Source organism: Dermacentor variabilis, chromosome 1 (assembly GCF_050947875.1).
Source record: "Dermacentor variabilis isolate Ectoservices chromosome 1, ASM5094787v1, whole genome shotgun sequence".
Classification (NCBI taxonomy): domain Eukaryota; kingdom Metazoa; phylum Arthropoda; class Arachnida; order Ixodida; family Ixodidae; genus Dermacentor; species Dermacentor variabilis.
In genome coordinates, this window is record NC_134568.1 from 115,884,091 (window position 1) to 115,907,636 (window position 23,546).

General features: G+C 43.8%; 1 protein-coding gene across 1 annotated transcript in view; it reads right to left on the reverse strand.

Annotated features, from left to right (window-relative positions):
• The window catches only part of LOC142571851 (cytochrome P450 4V2-like), a 52,996-nt gene that overhangs the window by 13,765 nt on the left and 15,685 nt on the right, over positions 1–23,546 (reverse strand). The window contains exons 3-7 of the mRNA XM_075680513.1: positions 19,681–19,871; positions 12,223–12,292; positions 11,961–12,087; positions 6,636–6,806; positions 418–591 (exon numbers count right to left, since the gene is read on the reverse strand). Coding sequence (XP_075536628.1) covers positions 418–591; positions 6,636–6,806; positions 11,961–12,087; positions 12,223–12,292; positions 19,681–19,871 — 733 coding nt within the window. The remainder of the gene's footprint in view (positions 1–417; positions 592–6,635; positions 6,807–11,960; positions 12,088–12,222; positions 12,293–19,680; positions 19,872–23,546) is intronic.

Consider the following 23,546-nt stretch of genomic DNA (forward strand, 5'->3'; position numbering starts at 1 on the left):
CCAATACTTGTTACCGTAACAAGTGTATCGAAAGACAAGGTTATTCTCAAGGTGTATCGAAAGGTATATCGAAATACAAGGCCGAAGGAAAGACAAGGTCTTGAGAAAAATTAAATATTATGGTTAGTTCAAATAAACAAATATTACGCTTTCGCGCTAGCATGTTAGGCACCCGGACGTACACATCAACTTCATGGTCGGGCCTGATACAGTGTCTCCGTGCACTGAGGGGAAAAAATTCAGCGAAACCTCTAAAACTGAGAGCATGCTTTACAATGTGTCAATTTTTCTATATACGTTCTTGCATGAACTGTATCAACTGAGGAACAATTATGCGCTCAGACTGGTTCACGCCCATTCGCTCTAGTGCAAGGGGGGAACGAGTCACAAGGGCTGTAACTACAAAGGGGAACACACCTTGATAACGCATTCGAGGTATTTCATAAGTGAAGCGTCTTCTCTTGTTACGTCACGTTCCAAGTTTCCTTGAAATATCGAATTGATTTCGTCGACAACCTTATCTTGGACGTCTTGGTGGAGTCCTAAAATGTACAGCAGATATGTCAGTCCGACGGCTGTTGTTTCATGGCCCTGAAATCATAGATGCACGTTTAGAATTTGTCGTCGAACTACCTAAATCTGATCACCATCATGACGCAGTGAGTGCAAGCTTACATGAAACACGGGGAAACACGGGGCCATATAACGTGAACATTTGTGGCACACCCAGAGTTAATTCTATACTAGAACTTGGATTACCTGCAAAATGTGATAATTTTAATCATAACTAATAATAATAATATTAAGCGATGGGGTATTGTGCCTCGAACCGGCAACTATACACCTGTGCCCGTACTCACCAAAGGATATTAGGCTAAAGTTGTTCGTAAGAGAAAATTCTAGCCAATCATGATGTTGGATATAATATTAACGGAAGCGGCCAGTCAATAGCAAGGAGCACTTACGTGAGAAAAGCTTTGTGAAAGCGACACCATGGCCGCAGGGTCACTCAATAATGTCGACTACCTAATTTATTTTTTACCTGCAGTGAAATCTCAATGTACCTGAGTTTTCCGTGCAGCCGCCAAAGAGAAAAAGCGAAGGAACTCGTGATTATCAGCAGAAAAGCATAGTTGCTTAACCCCCCCCCCCCCCCTCATCCCACCTTCTCCTAATATCGCGATAAGTCAAAGAAACTACTCAACGATGAGATTTGTCTCTTTCTTTATTGTACTTTTTATAGCAGCTCACGCGCTTGGATACGAAGCCTTGAGCATGACTATGCAGAAAGCGTGCTATTAAGTATGCGGCACAGATATAAAGCACAAAGCGCGACCTCCGCCTGAGGTAAGTGTCCTTGAAATCGGATCGGACACGCCCACTTCTTCAGTGCTGAATGGTTCCAACATTCCAAAGTACGGCGCTATAAGGAGAACGGCACCATTGTTATACATCATATGCGTATGGTCTTATCCTAGACCATACGTCATGTCATGTCATGTCATGTCACCATATGTCATGTGCATGGTGCCTTCTCCTCGCAAATGAGCACACGCTTCCTCCGGCGCAAGCTGCCGCTATTTCACGCTTCCCGCTCTCTTGTCCCTCATTTTTCTATTTTGTCAATTCACAGCCCGCCCCAGTGCTGCTCACGTTATTGGTATACTTGCAGTGCCTCGAAAAAAAAAAAGTCGTTTCACCTCAAAAAATCTATACTTAATAATAAAACCAACTTTCTTGTCTATCAGTAAGTGTAGCAACAAAGCATGTCCGCGGATGCAGAGAGCATGCTTTCGTGGCTCACTATCGCGTACTAGTGTTTACAGGTCCTGCCTGTTAGTGCCTAACCGCTGTGCTGCCTCGTGAATTACACTATGCGGCCGCGTTTGCGCTGCAAGGTGTGGTGTAAAGTACGCTGCAGGCCTGTTCTTTCCTTGAAGTAATTCTGAGACTCTAAATTTGGGCACGTTAGAGGCCAACGTCGACCTCCGCCGCCGTACACGATTGAAAACAATCGTGTACAAGATTGAAAACGGAACTACCCGTGGCCTGTTGGCGCTTTTCGTAAGTAATATTAATAATAAATTATAAAAGTAATAATAAATCACTAGCTTTTCTATCTTACAGCCATTTGCCTTTAGAACACTCCAATCGGAAACTCAATAGGTTGCCTAAAGAGTTCATTGAAGGCTATAGTAACTCAGCAGTAATTCTATACATTGTCAACAAGGATATTCGGAAGGCGTAACTGCACGATGCAGGGTTTTTGAGGTTGCCGGATTAGATCAATGCGGATTGTCACGTTGACTAGTATGAAAATAAAATAACAGGACCTGTATTTTCAGACCTATTCCTACGTAAGTACCATCTACCTTTGGTCGGTGCAGCAATGAAGAAATGCTTCTACGGAACAGAGATTTTATGACGAGCCGAGTATTCCAACCCAATTTCTGAGATTTAGTACGCGCACATCTCAAACTCTTCACCACGATGCTAACGATGCAACCCGAGCACCAAATACTTTTTCGTACTTTGAAGGAAAGGGAATTCTTTTTCGATGCAACCTGTGAAAAAAAAATGCATTGTGCAAGCGCGCAAGGAGAGTGAAATTACTGTAACAGGAGCTCCATATAGTGTACGCAAAGGAAAAAAATGCGGTAAGGCATAAACATGTAACAAATTAAAAAGCAAAGAAACAAAGAAACAAACAAACGAGCAATCACAACCAGCATTGCTAGTAAAGCATTGCTAATCCAAGACGAAAGAAAATTCACAATAAATGTAAACGCAAAACAACTTCCTAAGCAGCCGCAAGGAACTGTAAACAATCAGATGGCATGCTGATTATAAACCCGTAACTAAAACATCACTATGCATATCATTCAAAATACATGCATTGCAAGTACAAACTGAAGCCTTGAAGCGATGAAAGGTCATGTGATGCTAATCACAAATTATTAACTGCAGAGAAACAAACGTATGACCTTAGAGTACGTTCAAGCTTATGTCGTTCATTGAAACTGCAAGGGAAGTGCCTCATAAGTTCTAGGACTTGATCCAAGAATCAGCTTGCCAACATAATAATAATAATAATAATAATAATAATAATAATAATAATAATAATAATAATAATAATAATAATAATAATAATAATAATAATAATAATAATAATAATAATGTGCGGAAGGTGAGAGAAACTTTGGGAAGTCAGGAGAGGAACGCAGTTAGAAAGAAGGCTCAGGAGAAAGTGCGAAGCTCGGAACAGTAAGAAGACAACACGTTTTGAAAGATATCCAGATGAAGAAAGTGTCAGTTGTAAAGATTTTGCATTCTGTGGCGAGACGACTGTCTGCGGAACCCGCAGTGAAACAGAAGGTAGTAGAACCAAACCTGTAATAATTCCATGAATGAGCTTGTATGAAAATAGGAAATCGCTACAATTATGCCTTCAGCTAATTGACGGAAGTGTAGGATGATTATTTAAACTGGAAAACTTGTTTGTGCGTGAGGTAAGAGAACGATGTTTATGTCTACTCATGAACTTTTCCTGCACACGCTAAACTAAAATGCAATTTGAATTGCTTGTGGAATTCCCCACTACTACTGAGGCATATTCAAGTATCGGGATACGTATTGGTGGGAGCACTTTGAGGTAGGGAAGTCGGGCACGAAATTTTCTTGTATGTCTGCAGACAGAACCAAACGTGCGCAGGTCTCGTGATGCTATGAGCTTAGAATGGGTGGAAAAGCTTAACGTGCTTTCATAAAGCACAAAGTTGCTTATTCGAGCAGCCCTCGTCAGCACTGGATAAGCAACAGGACAAGGGAAGACGACATTATGGGTTTTACGCGAATATCACACAATTCAGACTTTCGATGAATTTAGAGTGGGCCTTTTTAACTGGTACCATTCAGAGAATGAGGTTAGGTCCGACTGCAGGGCGCGGCAGTCCTCGCATCCCCTTAAATATTTTGATGTCGTCAGCGTAAAGAAGAAATGACGACTTCTGGATTGCTCAGCAAACGTCATTGGTGGAAATGAAGCAGAGAAGTGGGCCCTAACACGGAACTTTAAAGCATGCCCTCACCACTAGATACTCAATAAAACAAAAGAAAAATTGATCGTAGACGCTCACGAAGCAGCACCTATCGAGGAGATAGCTGGGTAGTAGAGCTACAATAGCAGCTTCAACACCGTAGTGCGCAAGCTTCTCGAGTAGTAGGGGGTTGACTGACTACGACAAAGGCTCTGCTGAGCTTGGAGTACACAGCATCAACTTGCCTCCTTTGCGTGACGGGCGCGAAAACCTGCATCATAAAGGCGACAAGGTTGGCGGTCGTTGAGTAGCCAGAAATAAATTTATCCTGATTTTGAACAAGAACATTTTAGAGTGCAGCCCTTAGGTGCCGTTCCTACGGCTAGCGCCGACGTCGGCGTCCCTCGGCGTCCCTCGGCGTGCTCGGCGTCACCGAACGAACGAGCACAGCGAAGGATCATATAGAGCGAACACGGAGCGCAGCGGGGAATGAAAGACGGCTTTAACGAATAGAGCGCGAGGAGGAACGCGAGGAGGAGGATATGGCGAAAGCGTGAGAAGAAAAGCGTAGTCCTGCGCAAGACGAGCGCTGCAGCGACGATGGCTACAAGACAGCGCCAGAGTAGTGCGCTTCGTCTGTTCACCAGTGGCGCCACCGACAACATATATGGAAACAAAGCACTGCATGAGCAGAGGTCTGTCTGCGACGGCTGCTGTGAATCGCACCCACGCGTAACACAAGCGCAGCCTCTGGCGATATCCCGATTAGCGAGGCAGTCGTGCCACACTTCGCTCCGTTGGCAACGTGCCGCACGAGATATGTTTACCGCGCCAGCCACTATATCGCTAAATGAAAACATGTATAAAGCTGCGCTAAAAGTTCGCACAGTGGATGGTCAGGTCAAAAAATCATGAGCCATTCACTCTGTGAAGTTGGATGACCAGCGAAGCTTGTAGCACACGACAAAGAGGTGACACCAAATTTTGAAGAGAGCTACGAACACATTTATTGCCTTGATCGATGGTCATCGTGGCGCAAGCTACGCACAAACATTTATTTTTTATACATCCGCGTTGCTTCGTGTCATACATTCGTTATATACATTCGTGCTTTCGTTTCCCAATATATTGAGGCTAAGAATTTGAGACGGAAGTCACTGCACCGACCGGAAGTGCGCCAGTGCCGTCAGCGCCTTAGCAGATGGAGGGCCAGTATGGGAACGCTGGCATGATGAGCGGCAACGGAGCCAGCTGTGCGGTTCGCGCCGTTACGCCTAGGTGCGCCAACAAGCCAGCAGTGGTAGAAGACGACGACGAACGCGCGAGCAGTGGCACGAGCCATGGCTGATGATGATCGTTTTCACTCACTGATTTGTTGAGGGACACGAAAAGAGCGCGGAACGCTAGTCACAAACAGCTTCGCTGTGAAAAACTTCGTGAAGCTGGCTACCCAGAATCTGTTATTACAACAGCCAGTTTGAAGTGCCTCAGGGCCATCAAGGTAAGAGTGCGCACCAAACGAAAGGGTAGAGAACAGAATATGTGGTAATGCCGCATATTCGTGGGCTTTCGCATCGTCTAAGAAAAGTGGCCTCCCGATGTAATGCTGATGTTTGAACTGCTAAGAACAAGGTGGGCGCTATTTGTCCATCTCTTCAAAAGCGCATGCGCAGGAAGGGAATGCTAAAACAAGTTCATAGTACCATGAGACATGGCATAAACTTCGTTCCTTGTGCCTGTAGTGTTGCGTACCTCATTCTTTCTTCATGTGGACGAAAATGCATCGGGCAGGCAGGCCGCTGCCTAAACATTAAACTTAGAGGGCACCACAGCTCCATCAAACGGTCATCATATTCGCACCTTGCCGCACACTGCCGACAATGCGGATGTGAACCCGTTCTGCAGACACATCATTCTTTTTCCAGCACCAAGATAGGACAACTAGGCAGGTTGTTGAACCTTTCTACATTAAAAAAAAAAAATGGTTCCACTTGTGTCAGCCAGCCCTCGATAAACCTTCACACAAGTGAAATAGCATATCGCGAACAATCTTTCTCGCTGCAAACCGAACACTATCAGTGTCCACACAACAAGGGCCTGAGTCAGAGCTTATTTCTATAGCTAATGCTCTCAGGGTTTTTTAATGAGCATAGCCGTGTCACCAATAAAGATTATAGAACTTTATTAGACTATTTAGGAGGTTTGGAGCACGCTTGCCCAATGATGTACTTTGTTTTGGATCTGTTTCTACTGATAAATAGGCGTGTTTTTCCGAGAATAAAGTTTTGTTCGAAGTAGTGCTCGTGCTGTCTGGTCTTCATTCTTGTGTCTTCGCTTTTCTTTTTTGCTTTAATTCAAGTATGGATACGTATACATGCACACTGCGGATACAGAGGATTGCCACCAGGGCTTTACTATTTTGCGTCGTTTTCGCGTTTACGGAAATTAGTTTATCGTAAAGTCCCGCAGTCCTTATTTGCACAGGCGTAGCAAAAAAAAAAAAAATCAAAATCAAAAGCTTTGTACAAATGCATTGCATCCGCTTAACTTCCTTAAAATATTATTGTAATATCAGCGTAATGAGTTGAAAAGACTCACCGCGAACAAGAACGTGTTCACTTCTTCCATAATGTCGTCTTCGGAAAGGGTAGAGTCTTGCAAGTGATGCCTGAGAAGAACATCTAGAAACGCTTTCGAATATTTGAAAGTCTGGTCTTTCTTGTCCCCGTTTTTTTCTTGTCTGAGTATCTCTTTTCGTTTTCTAATAACCTTTGTTGCGGAAAGATAAAGGAAGAGATATTGATCAAACAAAGACATCCAGGAAAGCATATTTCGCGAAGCTCAACGAATAAGACGCGTAGCAGTTTACGAGAAACTTCGCTTTGATATTTCCTTTCGTGTCGGAAAGTCAGCTAAAAGAGAAAAACAAAAAAAGAAAGAAAGAAAGAAAGAAAGAAAGAAAGAAAGAAAGAAAGAAAGGAAACGAGGCCAACAGCGTGGCTAATGCTTCTTGCCTATACAACGGCAATGAACATGGCGATCACTATAGAAAGGACTTAGTGCTTCTGATAATTAAGCTTCTTTCATAAGGATTTACCCTTTTATTTGCCACGTGCCATTCGGTGGTATTCGATGGGTACTGCATAACTGCTGCTTGTACTATTGCGGCTATAGAGCGAGCTTTAAATGACGTGTCACAGTTGAATTCTCTCGCGTCTGAAGACACTTCTTCCATTTATGTAAGACTGCCGTACGCAAAACATGTAGGCGACTCACTCGCAGGTTCGATAAAACGAAAATAACAAGTTCTCTTTAGTTATACTCTATGATGCCTGCCACGTACGTGGGCGACCGCGGCCACATTCATTCTAAATAAAAAGAGACAGTCGCCAGCAGTCGCGGTGCTCTGCTAGCCAATGGATGGATGGATGTTATGAGCGTCCCCTTTGGAACGGGGTGGTGGGTTGAGCCACCAAGCTCTTGCTATTATACTGCCTAATTTCCCACAACCAAGTTTTCTGATCCCCTGTTGCGAACTTTGCTTTTGTACGTCTCCGTTTTTTGTCGTTTCCATACTTTTATTCCACCAATCTTCCAATCGCCTCTTGCTAATCTCTATTGCGGACACGTTTACTTTTCCATTGCTCTCGCTGAACCCAAGGGCTTCAAGGAGGCCAGTGATTCCCAAATCGACCACCGGGCAGATATCTTCACATTAAGATACAACATGCTCCATCGTTTCCCTAGCTTTACCACAGCAAGCACATGCTTCTTCTTCCTTCTTATATCTCGCTTTATAGGTGCGTGTTCTAAGGCATCCCAATCTCGCTTCGGAAAGCAATGAGCTTCCCTTTGAGTTATCATAAATTGTTTCTTTCCTGATTTCATTTTTTCTTCTTAAGTAGTTACTCATGGCAGGTTTTTTTTCCATTGCCGCCACCCATGGCATTATTTCAGCCTCTCTGACTTTCCACTTGACGTTCTTTGTTGCTGTGTTCCCCACCCAACAGGCCGCATACTTGTTGGTAAGCTTCCTAGTTCTTTTCCTCCACTGTGAATCAATGTTTTTCCAGTACAGATACCTCAACACTCTCCCAGCCCATTTACTTTCTTCCATATTGTTCAGTCGTTCTTCATAATCAATTTTACTGCGAGCTTCCCTCACTTCAAAACTAGTCCAGCCCATATCACCCTGCACAGCTTCCTTTGTAGTCTTCCCGTGAGCGCCCAATGCGAGGCGACCCACTGACCTTTGGTTCCCGTCGAGTCCTGATTGTACCCCTGATTTAAAGCAAACAACCGGCATTTCCAAAAGTAAGTCCTGGAACCATTACACCTTTCCACATACCCCGGAGCATTTCGTACCTATTGTATCCTCATAGCGCTCTGTGCTTCATTATGGCTGCATTTCTCTTCCCCATCACTGTTATTGTTCTTTTTCTGTGTTTCTATATATTTGTTGCCTTCGTTTATCCATATACCAAGGTATTTATATTCTCTTACCCGAGGTATTTCCTGGCCCTGTATTGCCACTGTCTGTTCACTCTTTTCATTGAATACCATAACAGCTGATTTTCAAACACTAAACTTCAAACCTAAATTGTTGCCTTCCTGTCCACAGATATTCCTGGCCAGACGTTGCAAATCACTTTGCTTGTTAGCTAGCAACACAAGGTCGTCCGCATAAAATAAACCTGGAAGCTGCTGCTCTACTACTGTACCCGCCTGTTTGTATGAGAGATTAAACCCGATATTGCTTCCTTCTAGCGCCCTCTCCATCTTCATCATGTGCATGATAAACAGCAATGGGGATAAAGGGCACCCCTGCCTTAGTGCCTTCTTGATATCAACTTTCTCCTCGCTCCTCATCTCTTCCCATTCAACGCAAACGGTATTTTCTAAGTAAATCTCTCTCAAAAGCTGTAGACAATTGCCACCTAAGCCTTTCCCTTCCAGAATATCCCATAACATGTTGCGGTCTACGTTGTCATAGGCTCCTGTAATGTCTAAAAAGTCCACATATAACGGTCTACTTTCTACTTTTGATATTTCAATACACTGAGTATGAACAGATAAGTTATCATCCAAACGTCTACCTATACTGAAGCCATTCTGAAGTTCTCCCAAAATGCAATTCTTCTCTGGCCATGCTTGCAGCTTTAATTTGATTACCTGCATTGCTAGCCTGTATATTACCAGATGTAATGGTAGACGGCCTATACGAGTGAATTCCATCTTTCTCCCCCTTACCTTTATAAATTTAGTTCATTATACTTTGTCGCCAATTGTCTGGTATTCGTCTATCTTTTAAAGTTTTTTCCACTGCTTTCACCAGAGCTTCCTTACTTTTTTGTCCTAGGTAATCAATCAGCCTAACGGGAACCTCGTCTAGCCCTGTGGTTGTGCACTTAGGAATTTTCTTTTCGGCTTTCTTCCAGTTGAAACTTGTCAGCACCAGCTCCTTTTCCACCTGGGTCTCTTTCATGCTCTTTTTTTTCTGCAAATACAACCTGGTCGTTGCCTTGGAAAGATTCGGCTGTTATTTTTCGGATGTAATTTATTGCCGCTTCCCCTTCCAGTTTGTTTCCATCTTCGTCTAGGATATGTTGTTGGATTGTTGTTGACCTCCTTCCTAATAATTTTATGTGGTTCCAAAATATTCTAGGTGCGGCCTTCTTTTTCTCACGTATTTCTGACAACCAACGTTCACTTTCACCTTTTATCATTGCTTGCACCAGTATTTTAACCATAGACTTTTTCTCGCGGTACATTTCCCATTTACTGGCTACTTCATCCTGCGGCAACTGCGCCTTCTTCGCCTGCCTGTGCTCACGGGGTGCTTTCTGTCGTTCGGCGATCGCTTCTCGTATGTCCCTGTTCCACCAGCTTTTCCGTTTCTTTTTTCCTTTCCAATGAACATGTTGTTTCTCTTTCCGTATTTCTGTCGTTATTACACTCAGAAGCTCACTATATTCCCACTCTTGGTCATTTGCCAAGTTCTTCTTCGGCTCTAGTGACTACATTTGTTATTTGTTCAGCGTTCAAACTTGGACTGGCCATTTTGCACTCCTTGCTCTCTTTTCCAACTACATATCGCATTCTCAATATGATGCGTTTATGGCGGCTGTGTGGGTGCAGCACCATCTGGTGGCTAAGCGCCATTTTCGCTACCGACTGTGCGGCCGTCTGCAGCGCTACAGCGGTCATACTTCTGGGATAACGAATAGTTTTGGAATAAAAGCGAAAACTAAGAGACGGAGTTTCCGTTAGTCGCATGAAAATGTAAGCATCGATGAATGTTACTTACACTGTGCTATTAAACCACTAAGAGAATTTTCAAAAGCTGCCAAATATAGCGTCTGCACTTTCGTGCCCACTTATGCGACGGCGATGCATCCATTGTACTCGTTTTCTTATCACATGTGCAATCCTTTATACTGCATTTGCACAAGTTCACAATCATTCTACAGTGAAACGGATTTTACATCGCAATGGGGCATTGATCACATTCGGCTATAAACGCGGTATTTTATTCAGCTGCACCAAATTTTTAAAAAATTGCCTGCGACAGATAGGAAAATTCTAACCCTTGATCTATATTACTGAATAACGCGGTCATTGCTTCCACGAGGAATCAAAATGCTTAATTGAATAATTAACATAATTGCACTACATAAATTTCAGTTAATAATTTTAAGGCGGGTATTTTAATCTACAAATTGCGGTCGGTAAGTCTCCAAGGCATATCGACATAGAACGAATATTGAGGATGGCACTGCTTTCGTGATAAGCGCCGTCAAACTGGCGGTAAGAAAATTAACTGTTGTTCCACTTACTTTTTAAAAGAAAACGCTGTTATATACACTGAAGCACTAAAATAACTGGAACGACAATGCATTTTGTTAGACATTTCAAAAAAAATTATATCTCGAAACTAGCGTAGTCCTGAGAATTCGTTCTAAATCGATACTACTAGTTACAGTTCATAGAGTGAAATATGTACCACAATGTGATTCATTAAAAAAGTTAATGAGCGCAAATAAGTTAATCGTTAAAATAAGCATTTTGTACTCTAGTAGAAGTAACGGCCGCCTCGAAGAGTACTGTAGATAGAGGGTTGTAATTCCGCTACCTGCAAGACAAAAAAATATCGTGCAGCTAAAGAAACACCCTGTATATATATATATATATATATATATATATATATATATATATATATATATATATATATATATATGTATATATATATATATATATCGAGGTGTTTTAACTGTAACTTTGGAATTATCTGTTTTCCTTCTTAAGAATGCAGTTGCCACAGGATCGCCAAGGGGCGCGAAATGAAAGAAAAACGACTCGAGTTGTCTTATTGTTGGATACAAGATGGCAGAAAACCTACCACGTATGTGTTAAACTGAGCAGTTGCGTAAATTTGTCAATCTCTGAAAACAATTAAGCAATTTTGCCCGCGTGGTCAACACCTCTTCTCTACTTTCGCCTTTCATGTCTTCAGACAGTAAGATATAACAACACATGTGGAGAGGGCCATCGCTTAATAACAGCTTGCAACGGCTGATTAATTCATTAACGGCTCGAATTCTCCGTTGAGAATCAATGAGAAGCGATCACGGAGCTCAGGCATAAAAACTTGCCTATGTGGTACATATGAGCAGAGAGAAAATGATTCTCGATATCTGAATACTGTCCATAGGGTTATAGTATGGCAATTAAGCCTTTATCATGCGCGTACACCCTGCATGCTAAGTGCTGGTGATGAGCTACCGACGTGCTTTTGTGTGGCTCTGACCGATTGAGATGGATCTGGCCCTATGCTAAGGGCCACATTTTTCTTACACTGCTACAGAAGTGCCTAGAACACCGATCGACTGTTTATCCCACATGTCCTGGTTTTCATAAGCATACCTCATTGACAAAATTGTTGAGGTCCTTGGCAGCCCTTGTAAATTTTCTCTTTTGTCTAGACAGGTTGTAGGCTGTGTTCCACCACAGCCATGGCTTGCTCAGCCTCTCCATGCCACAGTTCAGCAGACTGCAAGCGCTCGCGGCGACACCGGAAAAGCTCAGTCAAGTACTTGTAACTTTCTTTTTCATGCAGTAAAGTTTAGATACTTATTCAAAACACCTTACAGGGCCGAATAATGAATATCTTATGGGGTTTACTTACGTGTGCAGGTTCTTAAAGTAGTTATGTTGACTGGTCCCCTGTGCACCCAGCTGTATTCCCATGGATGACTCTAGGAGAAATAATAACGCTGTGAATAAATGGAGTACAACTTTTTTTCACGGTATTACAAACAGCTACGCAATATTCTTCGGCCGTGGCTTTTTGAAGTTGTTAGCCAGTGTTTAAAAAACGCTGGGCTGTTCCTTCAGAAAGGAAGCCTTGAGTTATTCATGGTTTAGCTTTTTTTTCCTTCTTTACTTTCTACTTACTTATAAATGTATCTCCTAACTATTGAAAGCGTGCGAACTTACAATAAACCCTCACTACTATAATATGGATAGAATTGAACAGGCTCTCAGGAACGGAGGAAGCCTAAAAACAGTGAAGAAGAAACTAGGAATAGGCAAGAATCAGATGTGTGCGTTAAGAGACAAAGCCGGCAATATCGTTACTAATATGGATGAGATAGTTCAAGTGGCTGAGGAGTTCTATAGAGATTTATACAGTACCAGTGGCACCCACGACGATAGTGGAAGAGAGAATAGCCTAGAGGAATTCGAAATCCCACAGGTAACGCCAGAAGAAGTAAAGAAAGCCTTAGGAGCTATGCAAAGGGGGAAGGCAGCTGGGGAGGATCAGGTAACAGCAGATTTGTTGAAGGATGGTGGTCAGATTGTTCTAGAGAAACTGGTCACCCTGTATACGCAATGCCTCATAACCTCGAGCGTACCGGAATCTTGGAAGAACGCTAACATAATCCTAATCCATAAGAAAGGGGACGCCAAAGACTTGAAAAATTATAGACCGATCAGCTTACTGTCCGTTGCCTACAAAGTATTTACTAAGGTAATCGCAAATAGAATCAGGAACACCTTAGACTTCTGTCAACCAAAGGACCAGGCAGGATTCCGTAAAGGCTACTCAACAATAGACCATATTCACACTATCAATCAAGTGATAGAGAAATGCGCAGAATATAACCAACCGTTATATATAGCTTTCATTGATTACGAGAAAGCGTTTGATTCAGTCGAAACCTCAGCAGTCATGGAGGCATTACGGAATCAGGGTGTAGATGAGCCATATGTAAAGATACTGGAAGATATCTATAGCGGCTCCACAGCCACCGTAGTCCTCCACAAAGAAAGCAACAAAATCCCTATAAAGAAAGGCGTCAGACAGGGAGATACGATATCTCCAATGCTATTCACAGCATGTTTACAGGAGGTATTCAGAGGCCTGGAGTGGGAAGAATTGGGGATAAAAGTTGATGGAGAATACCTTAGCAACTTGCGATTCGCTGATGATATTGCCTTGCTTAGTAACTCAGGAGACCAATTGCAATGCATGCTCACTGACCTGGAGAGGCAAAGCAGAAGGGTGGGTCTGAAAATTAATCTGCAGAAAACTAAAGTAATGTTTAACAGGCTCGGAAGAGAACAGCAGTTTACGATAGGTAGCGAAGCACTGGAAGGGGTAAGGGACTACATCTACTTAGGGCAGGTAGTGACCACGGATCCGGATCATGAGACTGAAATAACCAGAAGAATAAGAACGGGCTGGGGTGCGTTTGGCAGGCATTCTCAAATCATGAACAGCAGGATGCCACTATCCCTCAAAAGGAAAGTGTATAACAGCTGTGTGTTACCAGTACTCACATATGGGGCAGAAACCTGGAGACTTACGAAAAGGGTTCTGCTGAAATTGAGGACGACGCAACGAGCTATGGAAAGAAGAATGATGGGTGTGACATTAAGGGATAAGAAAAGAGCAGATTGGGTGAGGCAACAAACGCGGGTAAACGACATCTTAGTTGAAATCAAGAAAAAGAAATGGGCATGGGCCGGACATGTAATGAGGAGGGAAGATAACCGATGGTCACTAAGGGTTACGGACTGGATTCCAAGGGAAGGGATGCGTAGCAGGGGGCGGCAGAAAGTTAGGTGGGCGGATGACATTAAGACGTTTGCAGGGACAACATGGCCACAATTAGTACATGACCGGGGTAGTTGGAGAAGTATGGGAGAGGCCTTTGCCCTGCAGTGGGCGTAAATAGGCTGATGATGATGATGATGATGATGATGATAACGAAATTGCTTTAGTCGAAGATTTATGAGGCGTCCACTGCCAATCCACCTAGACTGGAGCAGATCATTGAAAATGAAGTGGTCCTAGACTCCTCTTAGAATGGAGTGCTACGCGGGACACGAGACAGTTCGGCGCAGCATACGCGGTGGCACTTCGCTTTACTTCGTGCCAGCCTGGATATACACCAACGAGCACTGTGAAGGCCGAGTAATTACCGCAAAAAGCTGGGTTAGTTGGTGTTGATGCATTTGCTGTGACATAGTTACTAGCGCTAACAAGACTAACGGGAAAAAAGGTGAGACAGGACAGAGTGCTAGTCCTGTCCCCCATATTTTTTTTGTTAGTCTTGTTAGCGCTGATAACTATATCACAGCTGCGAAGGCCACTCCGGGACTTGAAGGCAGATCCTTGAGACCGGGGCTACATCAGAACGATCATAACCGAGAAACTAGGCAGCTGCTGAAGGACGTGAGCAGAATTGTCCTGTTATAACGTATGCGCTTATCGGGCACAGCTTTCTTTCAACGGGCTACGTTTCACGAGCCATCGGACGGTTGTATTGCACTTCCCGCGTCACTACGGCTTTTAAAAGCCTCTTGCTTTAAAGTGAATACCCCTTATAACAAAGTCCACTTTCATGACACGATAAGAAGTACTGCTGTCTGTTTTGCACCCCACTATAGTATCAGATGATATTACATGCACTACTAGCCACATCACACAAGAGGTATACGATACGAAAGAACTCTATGCACGCGAAAGCATATTTGCTGGCAACAGGAGCACTGAGAAGCCATTATTAAGCATAGCGAATATTTGAATTTTCAGAAGAGGGAGTAAAATGTCTTTGCTTTGAATTGAAGCATGTGATTTCAGAAATGACATTTTATTTCTCTGAGTATTCTATTCAATAAAGGCCGCATTATACGAGGGCATCGCAAATATTGGACACTGCCTGCATATGGAAGAAAGCCCATGTATAGCTCCTTTCGTTGCAGCCACTTTCCCGAATGGGCCTGGAACCATCATATTAAAACTTAGCCTCTCTATCTTTGTCTCACTATCTTGTGAACCAACTGCTTGAAATGGAAGTTCTCAGTTGTGGTGCCTATATACTATTTGCTCATTTGCAAGTTGTACAACCGAAAAGATTTTAATATATCGCTGCGTGCATCTAATGAAACATGTTTTTATACTAACTTTCCTAGCTGGGTACCGTACCACCAATGTCCTACCTTGTTCTTGAAGGATAAACGTATTCAGTATAACCCTCCATTTTCGAAGCTCATAGGTTTCAAACATTACCATTAGATTCACTTTCAGCCAACTGACTCTTTAAATACCCTTAACAACTCCTGCCGCTTGTTTCTGGGAGTGGCGTTCACGAACGGTTACTTCTGTCATATGGGAATGGCCGAGAGCGCGATGTGCGACTCCTGTAGGTGCGAGGAAATTATGGAGTACATATTGTGTATTTGCCCTCTCTACGACATACAACGCCTTTCTCTCCGGACAACTTTAAACCGACTGGACTCGAGACCGTTCTCTGAGTTAAAGATACTCGGATCGTGGCCACAACGGTCACTGGCACAAACAGCAATGCGTGCACTAGCACAGGGGTCATATAGTGTAAAACTATTCCAATCTGTTTTTATTCCAGTCTCTTGGCGGCAAATTTACGTAAACGCTTACGCAAGCATGGAGCGGTGACCGGCAGTGTTGTCTGAACAGCCCAATCAGACGCTCTCCTCGTATATGGGAGGTAACTTTGCTTTCTCAACGATTAACATCGTCTACAATGAGCGTTTTTTTCTTATCTAATTGGCTTGCAAGAGGCGAGGAGCTCGCTGAAGTGGAGAGTGGTTCGATGGGGCCAGCCAGCGCAGCGAAAATAGATATTCTGCTCCTCCGTACTTAGCTTGCGGTGGCTGATGCAACGACTGGGTAAGAATGCCGCTAAAACGGAGTCTCAGTAAAGAGGAGTAGGAAGAGCGATCTCATAAACGTGCCAGAAGGGCTCGATAACATATACTGCCATGCAAAAAAATTTATTACACACAAATAAATCCATGCTCTCCGGCAGGTTCCAGTAGCCAGTGCCTGAGCGATCGGCGGGCAACCATCTTTTATTCCTTACGGAACGGGGAAGTCTCCGGCTATGCAGAAAGAAAAATCACTTTTGTTCGGCATCTTAATGCATCTTTAAGCCGCACATGTCACTTTGACGCGCTGAGTTTTCGCGGTTTTGTGACGCTGCCTTCTGGATAGGTGAAGTGGGCGCAGCCCGAGAACTTTTGACCAATAGCCGAGGGCTAATGTCGAAAAGTCGTCTAAATCAGAAATAATTTTTCTTTTGTTCGATCTAGTAATGCATATTCAGTGCGCACACGTCATATCAGATGGGGAGCTATCGCGGTTTACGCGACGCCGCGTGGCAGACAGGCGAAGTGGGGGTGGCACGTTATAGCGTTATAGCACTCCGGGTGCGCTATAACGTAAAGTTATTCCAAACTTTTCTATTGCAATTCGCTCTGTTACAAGCTACTCGCACCTGCCGGAGAGCATGGGTTTATTTGCGTATAACAAAACTTTTTGCGTGACCGTGTTAAGTTATCGATCCCTTTCGGCACGTATCGCTTTGCCAACTCTTCTTCGCTGAGGATCCGGTTTGGCGGCATTTTTAACTGTCCGTTGCACGCCGCCGCAATCTTATACAAGCCACTGCAAGCTAAGGGAAAGTGGACCAATCGCAGTCGCTGGCACCTCCCTCTTCGTCCGGTTATCTTTTTTTCAGTACGCTGACTCGGCCCCATCGAAACCTACTCCACTTGAGCGTGCTTTTCTCATCTTGACAGCCAACTAGATAAGAAAAATCGCTCAGTGTAGGCAATGTTATACGTTTTGAAAGCAAGCAAAAGTGACCTCCTATAAACAAGGAGAGCGTTTTATTGGGCTGTTCAGGCAACGCTGCGGGTCACCGCCCAATGCTTGCGTCGGCGGTTACGTAAAGTTGACGTCAGGAGATTGGAATAAAAAACATATGGGAATAGTTTTACGTTGTAGGGCCCCAGTACCTGAAGTGAGCCGGTCTCAGAGACCGCTTATAGTGTGATTGTGCGTCCTCCCCCGTGCGCTCAGTGCTTCCTCTTTTCCTCATTCTATTCCCCCGTTCCCTTACTCTCAGTGTAGGGTAGCAAAGCGGACTCTCGTCTGGTAGACCACCCTGCCATTCCTTTCCTTGCTTTCTCTCTCTCTTAAAAATTCTCAAGTTAAGTGCATCCTCTTTAATCTCGCACATCACTGTAAGATTTCCATTGATGGCTTTCCAACAATACCAGTAATTAAGAAATTGTTCTGTGTCTGCAGTTATTTGTTCAGAGCGGAAGGAATGCGTAACTTCTGAACGGGATCAACTATACCGTCCGTAGTCGGTGTCAATATTTACCGTGCCCTCTCGATTCAAATTTATTTGTCCACTACAGTATCCTCCTTTACAAAGTTTCACTCGCCTAAGAGGAAGCGTACGTCTTCTCTTTGTTGAGTCATGTCGGTAGCTGTTTCGTTGGGCGTAGGAAATTCGCTTCTAATGTATGATGGAACTGTTCACGTGGGGCTTGTCCTGTCTTCCTGGCTCCTTCATTTTCATTTGATCAGCTGCCAATGTAGGTGGCTCGTACCCAGATCAATGCACAAAACTTAATGAAACTCAGCCCCGATTCCACATATTTAACCCATTGATTTCCATTCAAAAATTGAGCCGTAACGATGCGCTTTCATTTTTTGTGCCTCAATGCGGAAACATTCACATTGTGTTTCACAAGGTAAAACGGTATTGTGCGTGGAGCTCATTTCTGCTTTCTTTTTGACATACTTATTATCCGTCTTCACTTTACATATACAGGGTGTCCAAATTATCATGCATAAAGATTTAAAATATGCAAATGCCATGTAGCTGGACAGAACTCAAATAGTGTTGTTTGCCGTCTCTTGGAGATCCTGAGATTATATTTTGCATTCCGCCTAATAACATAATTAGTCTTAATTAATTAATCAACTTTTCAAATATTATATTTAGATGAAAATCGTTAATGAGAAAATTGTACAGTGACATGAAAAAACTCCCTATACACCTTCCTTTTTGCTCAATATGTGCTACATAAAACTGTTTTCTTGAGCGTGAAAGAAGCCCGCGAATACACGCGAAATTGCCTCGAGCGGCCAGTCGCACGACAATTTATAGGGGGTTTTTCATGTTGCTCTGCAATTTTCTCGTTGACACTTTAGGATGTCTTTAGGCTGAAGGCAATAACTAACCTCAGCATCTCCAAGCGACGGCAAGCAACACTACTTTGGTTCTGTCTAGCTGTGCGGCATTTGCATACTTTTAAACTTTGGTGCGTGATAGTTGGGACACCGTGTATACGAAACAAACAATACCCGTCGCGGTTGCTTAGTGGCTATGGTGTTTGGCTGCTAAGCACGGGGTCGCGCGATCGAATCCCGGGCACAGCGGCCGCATTTCGATTGGGGCGAAATACGAAAATATCCGTGTACTTAGATAGGTGCACGTGAACGACCCAGGTGGTCTAAATTTCCAGAGTCCTCCACTACGGCGTGCGCCATAATCAGTTTTAGCGCGTAAAACGCAATAACTTAATTCTTCTTAAAACAAAGAATAAATTATGCAGGAACGCATGCGTAATTGGGACGGCATGCTTCTTTGAGGTGCCCGGCAAAGTTTGCCGGAGCCCCTCTAAGACAGGCTCCCACCCCTACAGATTTCCTCATTTAGGAGAGCTCAACATAAAAGACAATCATAAAAAGTTTTGACCTAGCGTCATACTGATGTTCTTTTTTTTTCACTTTAGAGACAAGTGCCTTTATTTCTTGTTCCTATGTTTAGCACATAGGAAATAACAAATAAAAGGCAGCGAGTTCCGCAGACCATCATGGTATTCTGTACGTCAGAGAACTTTGTAGGGCATGTCTTCCGGATTGAACTGTGATGTAAAAAATGACCTGCAATCCGACATGAGGCTAGTTTGCTGACATTACACTGCATTCGCATCACCTTTAACTATGGCATTGGCAGTGGCTCCAGCGATTACAAATGACAGCCCTTTATAAGGCCGCGTCCAGTTACATGCATTTGGTCGAGTAAATATCGATGCTAAATCGTCTTCAACCAAGCTTTCGGGCAACTGTACTCTTTATGTGTGGAGAGGTATTGATCTCGCTACACAGTTCGCCTCGAACTATACAATATACGTGCTGGGTACGTTAACTTCACGCGTTTGTGATTCCAAGACACCGTGTTTGGTATTAGTTTTGTGATTCGCGGGATATTGTTCATATAATCTGCGACTTTACCGCATAGCACGTCGAGGGTGAAGTGTGTCATCATGGGAAACAGGTCGACGAAGTCCAAGTGCGACGAGTCTCTGATCTTCTGCACCAGTACCCGGGTCTGCTCGTTGAATATGCCTACGCAGCTGTCGAGGACACGAAAATGGAAGGCCGGTGTCAAAAGCTTCCTTCGTGACCGCCACTTGTTCCCTGTGCTGGTAAAGGAATACATGACGAAGTTTTTTGAGGTTCTTTTTAAATGAATTTGTGGATATCTTACAGCTGTCAAAGATCAAATTTCCTCCCTAGTCCACAGTGACGTGTTAATTCCAAAGAGAATGCAGAGAGAAAAACGTCGTGGCTAAGCCCCTTGTTCTAATGAGAGAATGGCTGGAAATAGAGACATGCAGGCATCTGGAGCAAACGAAAAATGAAAACGAAAGGATAATATGTTTAAACCCGTCAGAAATATGAGGTGCACTAAGTAGATGCGGCGCACATATATGCGTAGCCTCTGTAGCCTTCTATGGGACCATTATATACGAAATGTGCAGAAGGCACCGCTACTGTGCAAAGGCAGTATACACATATATACGGTTCGTGATGATCTGTTCAACAAAGATTCGCGAAGTTACCTTATATGTGTCTATCTACTTTCAGATCTGACTTCATGTGGTTAACGTCGCCCGTTAACTTAACAGACCGACATATTCTGAATGGATTTACTCATGTTTGAGTAACTAGAGCAGTTCATATTGTTTTCTTACTGACTGCTTTGATTTTTCTCCCGGGCAACTGTTTTCTTTTGAAATACCGCAGTTCTACGATATACGCCTACTGAAAGAAACTACTCTTTCGCTCTATATGTTAATTTTATAAGGGACACAATTTCACTACGCTTGGAAAGGCTCCACGCCACCGTCGCAGAGTGTCATGGCACCAATAATCTAGAGTATTGCCACCAATGATATCAAGCACAGGTGACAGTCGGGAGGGCAATCACAGGGCGGATGACGAGATCAGTTTGTTTTAGCGCGGTTTTGAAAACTTTCAGACTTAACTGACCTTTTGCACTTTAAGAATTAAAACCCTGCCACCAGCGCAATTGCACTCCCGCACTAAGGAAGTGATGATAGCTTTAGCTTGTGCGCACACATATTGTCCTTTACAAAATATCGGGTTAGCAGAGACGTGGACGGCAGGAAAGCAACGCTGGTAGCGACGCCTTGTGATGCTTGTCCACCCACAGCGCGTTCGAAATACCTTTGTGATGCATAGGCGTTCTTGTCGAAGAAAAATTAAATGAAGTATGTATGTTGACGATTATATCACTGATCACACTTACGAAAGCAGTGAAGTATATATAAACGTGACTGACAGTTGCAACAAGAGCACTGTGTTCACGCTGGTTACACAATGCGCCACAAGACAGCGCCACAAGCGTGGCTGCTCTAGGGCAACACCCTCTAAAAAACTAAAGGCCTTCTGGCTGCACCCTCTCTCCTTGAGCTCCGTCACGCAGAAGAGCCCCACATAGAAGTTCCGTGCAGCGTGCTACGAAGCTACGAGCGCCACACCTGCGTTGAAAATGAGACGCGGAAGACCGAGTGCGCGACGACGGCGATAACAGTTCGATTAATTCCGGGAACCCTGCCTCTCCTTGCATAGCTTTGGGGTTAGAAAAGTCCCGGCATGCTGCGACATGCTTCCGAGCGCACTTTTTTTCTGGAATTGAACCGTGCATGTAGTCTCTGCGCTTGTGCTGCGATTGCGGTTGTGTGTTCGGCAAGCCTTCATTGCCGCGGTATGTGGGTTACGTTCATGCCAGGATATGCCTAATAAATGCTGCGGGACAAATTGCTGGAGCAATTACAAATCGGGGCCGAAAAATCATGCGTTCATCTTTCCGCAAGATCAATATTAGAATATTGGGTGCCAATGCTAAGAAAAAGAAGAGAAAAGCTGGAATTCTGCTGAATAAGGCAGCTGTTTCTTTTTAAGTAGTTGCACGAATGTTTTTTATCTCCATTGATAAACTCATTTGAGGTATTGTAAATATGTGGACTGCGGTACTGCGTGTAATAATGCCCCAAAAGCGAAATTATTCGTTTAGAGTCTAATCTAGACTGGAATAAATACATGTGTCCCAAATGTGAAGAAGGGCACACCAGTGAAGTTGTCATGAGATATGTGTTATGCTGCAGTGTTAACATTTTGTTGAAGAACTTTTGTGGTCACATGAACGGCAAACTCTCTGACACCTAAGATAAATCAAGTCAAAGAAACTACTCTGAAGAAGAGGGCAGCACTGTGACTTTTCAATATAAGCCATGCTCCCTGTCGTCGTTTACCCGAAATTCGTTCTCAGTCCTAAGATTGAACCCTCTCATTTTTATGGACGGGCCTTTTAATAATGCAGCGCGTAAATAGTTTTGCATAAATAAAATAATCTTGGGACACACTCTGTTCTCTGCGGGCCATCTGCTCAACTATGATCGAAAAACAATAACTGCGCTCTGATTAACGTTGCCCATAAGGGCAACGTTAATCATTCATTCAACCCGTATCCCCGAGCACGCCGCCGGCCTCTTCTCCGTGGCGTCACTCGCCGAGCGCTCAGGCCTTCTCTTGCCTCGGTGCTGTTGTCTAGGGCGCCTCGGTGTCCTCCTCGCTCGCCGCTGCATGCAAGTAGCGGCGGGCGAGGAGGAAGTCTAGGCGCCCTGGCATGCTCACGCTTACGTCTCCGGTAACCCGGTTATAGGGGCGAGGTAAAACTCTCTAATGGATCATTCAGAGCGAAAGGACAAGCTTAACCACACAAGGTGCGACCCTGCTGTCGAAGGCAGGAAGAAGAAAAAAAGCAAGAAAAAAACGAAAGGTTCTTCGCATAAAGCTAGGCGGCTGAAAGGACTTGCGCTGACATCTTAAGGTGTCCATGCTGCACATGGTGCCGCTAACGTTTGCGTTTTTCCCCATCAATCGTTGCTTCAGGTGCACGTTGGCGAACGCGAAGAAGCAAGATGCAGATACTACGCGCTTTCGGGAAGCAGCTGCGTTTGCCGCGGCATGATATTCTGACACCACGTAGCGAATGACGTCATTAGGCGAATGACGATATTTTTGAGCTGCCTTCGACATTTCGTCGCACACCTTTGCGCCTTTTTCTGCCTTTTCTTGTAACATATACAGTGTGTACCACGTAACTTGTGCCAAAATGTTTTCTTTAGAACTATGGGAGTGCCACGTAGCTGGACAGCACCAAAGTAACGTTACTTGCTGTCGCTTGGAGCAAGTCAGGCTATCTTATTTGGGGGTGGGCGAATAGTGATTTTTGAGGCCGAATCCAATAAGAATCGGATAGCGAATCGAATCGAATATCGAATACTTTCCGAATAGCTCTAGAATAGTGAAAAACCATGATCACATATAATACAGACGAGTTTCACATCCCATTAGTCTTAAATTTAGCAAGTTTCTGTCATTACATAGTATCTTATGAAGCGTTGTTTATTAAAAGCACAAATGGAGCATTAGGAGCAAACAAGTAGTTTCTCCGCGTGCACAGGGCTCTTCAGAGAGTGCGAATCATCGCTGTCTATACAGCCTGTAGAGTATGGCTACATAAGTGAGGTTGCCTGCTTCACTACGCAAGTTCTGATGTCTTATGTCTACTCTAGGCCCGCAGGGGCGAAAATTTACCGTACTTTTGCTCCAGTTTTGTGTTTATTTAGGCGCAGTTAACGTTTTCATATATTCTAAAAGTATTCGAAAATATTCCCATCTACGATTAGTGACTATTCGATTCGAAGACTAAATCGAATAGGAGACTATTCTATTTGTTATTAGGAAATTTCGAATATTCCCACGCTTCCACTATTTTCTCCCATTTC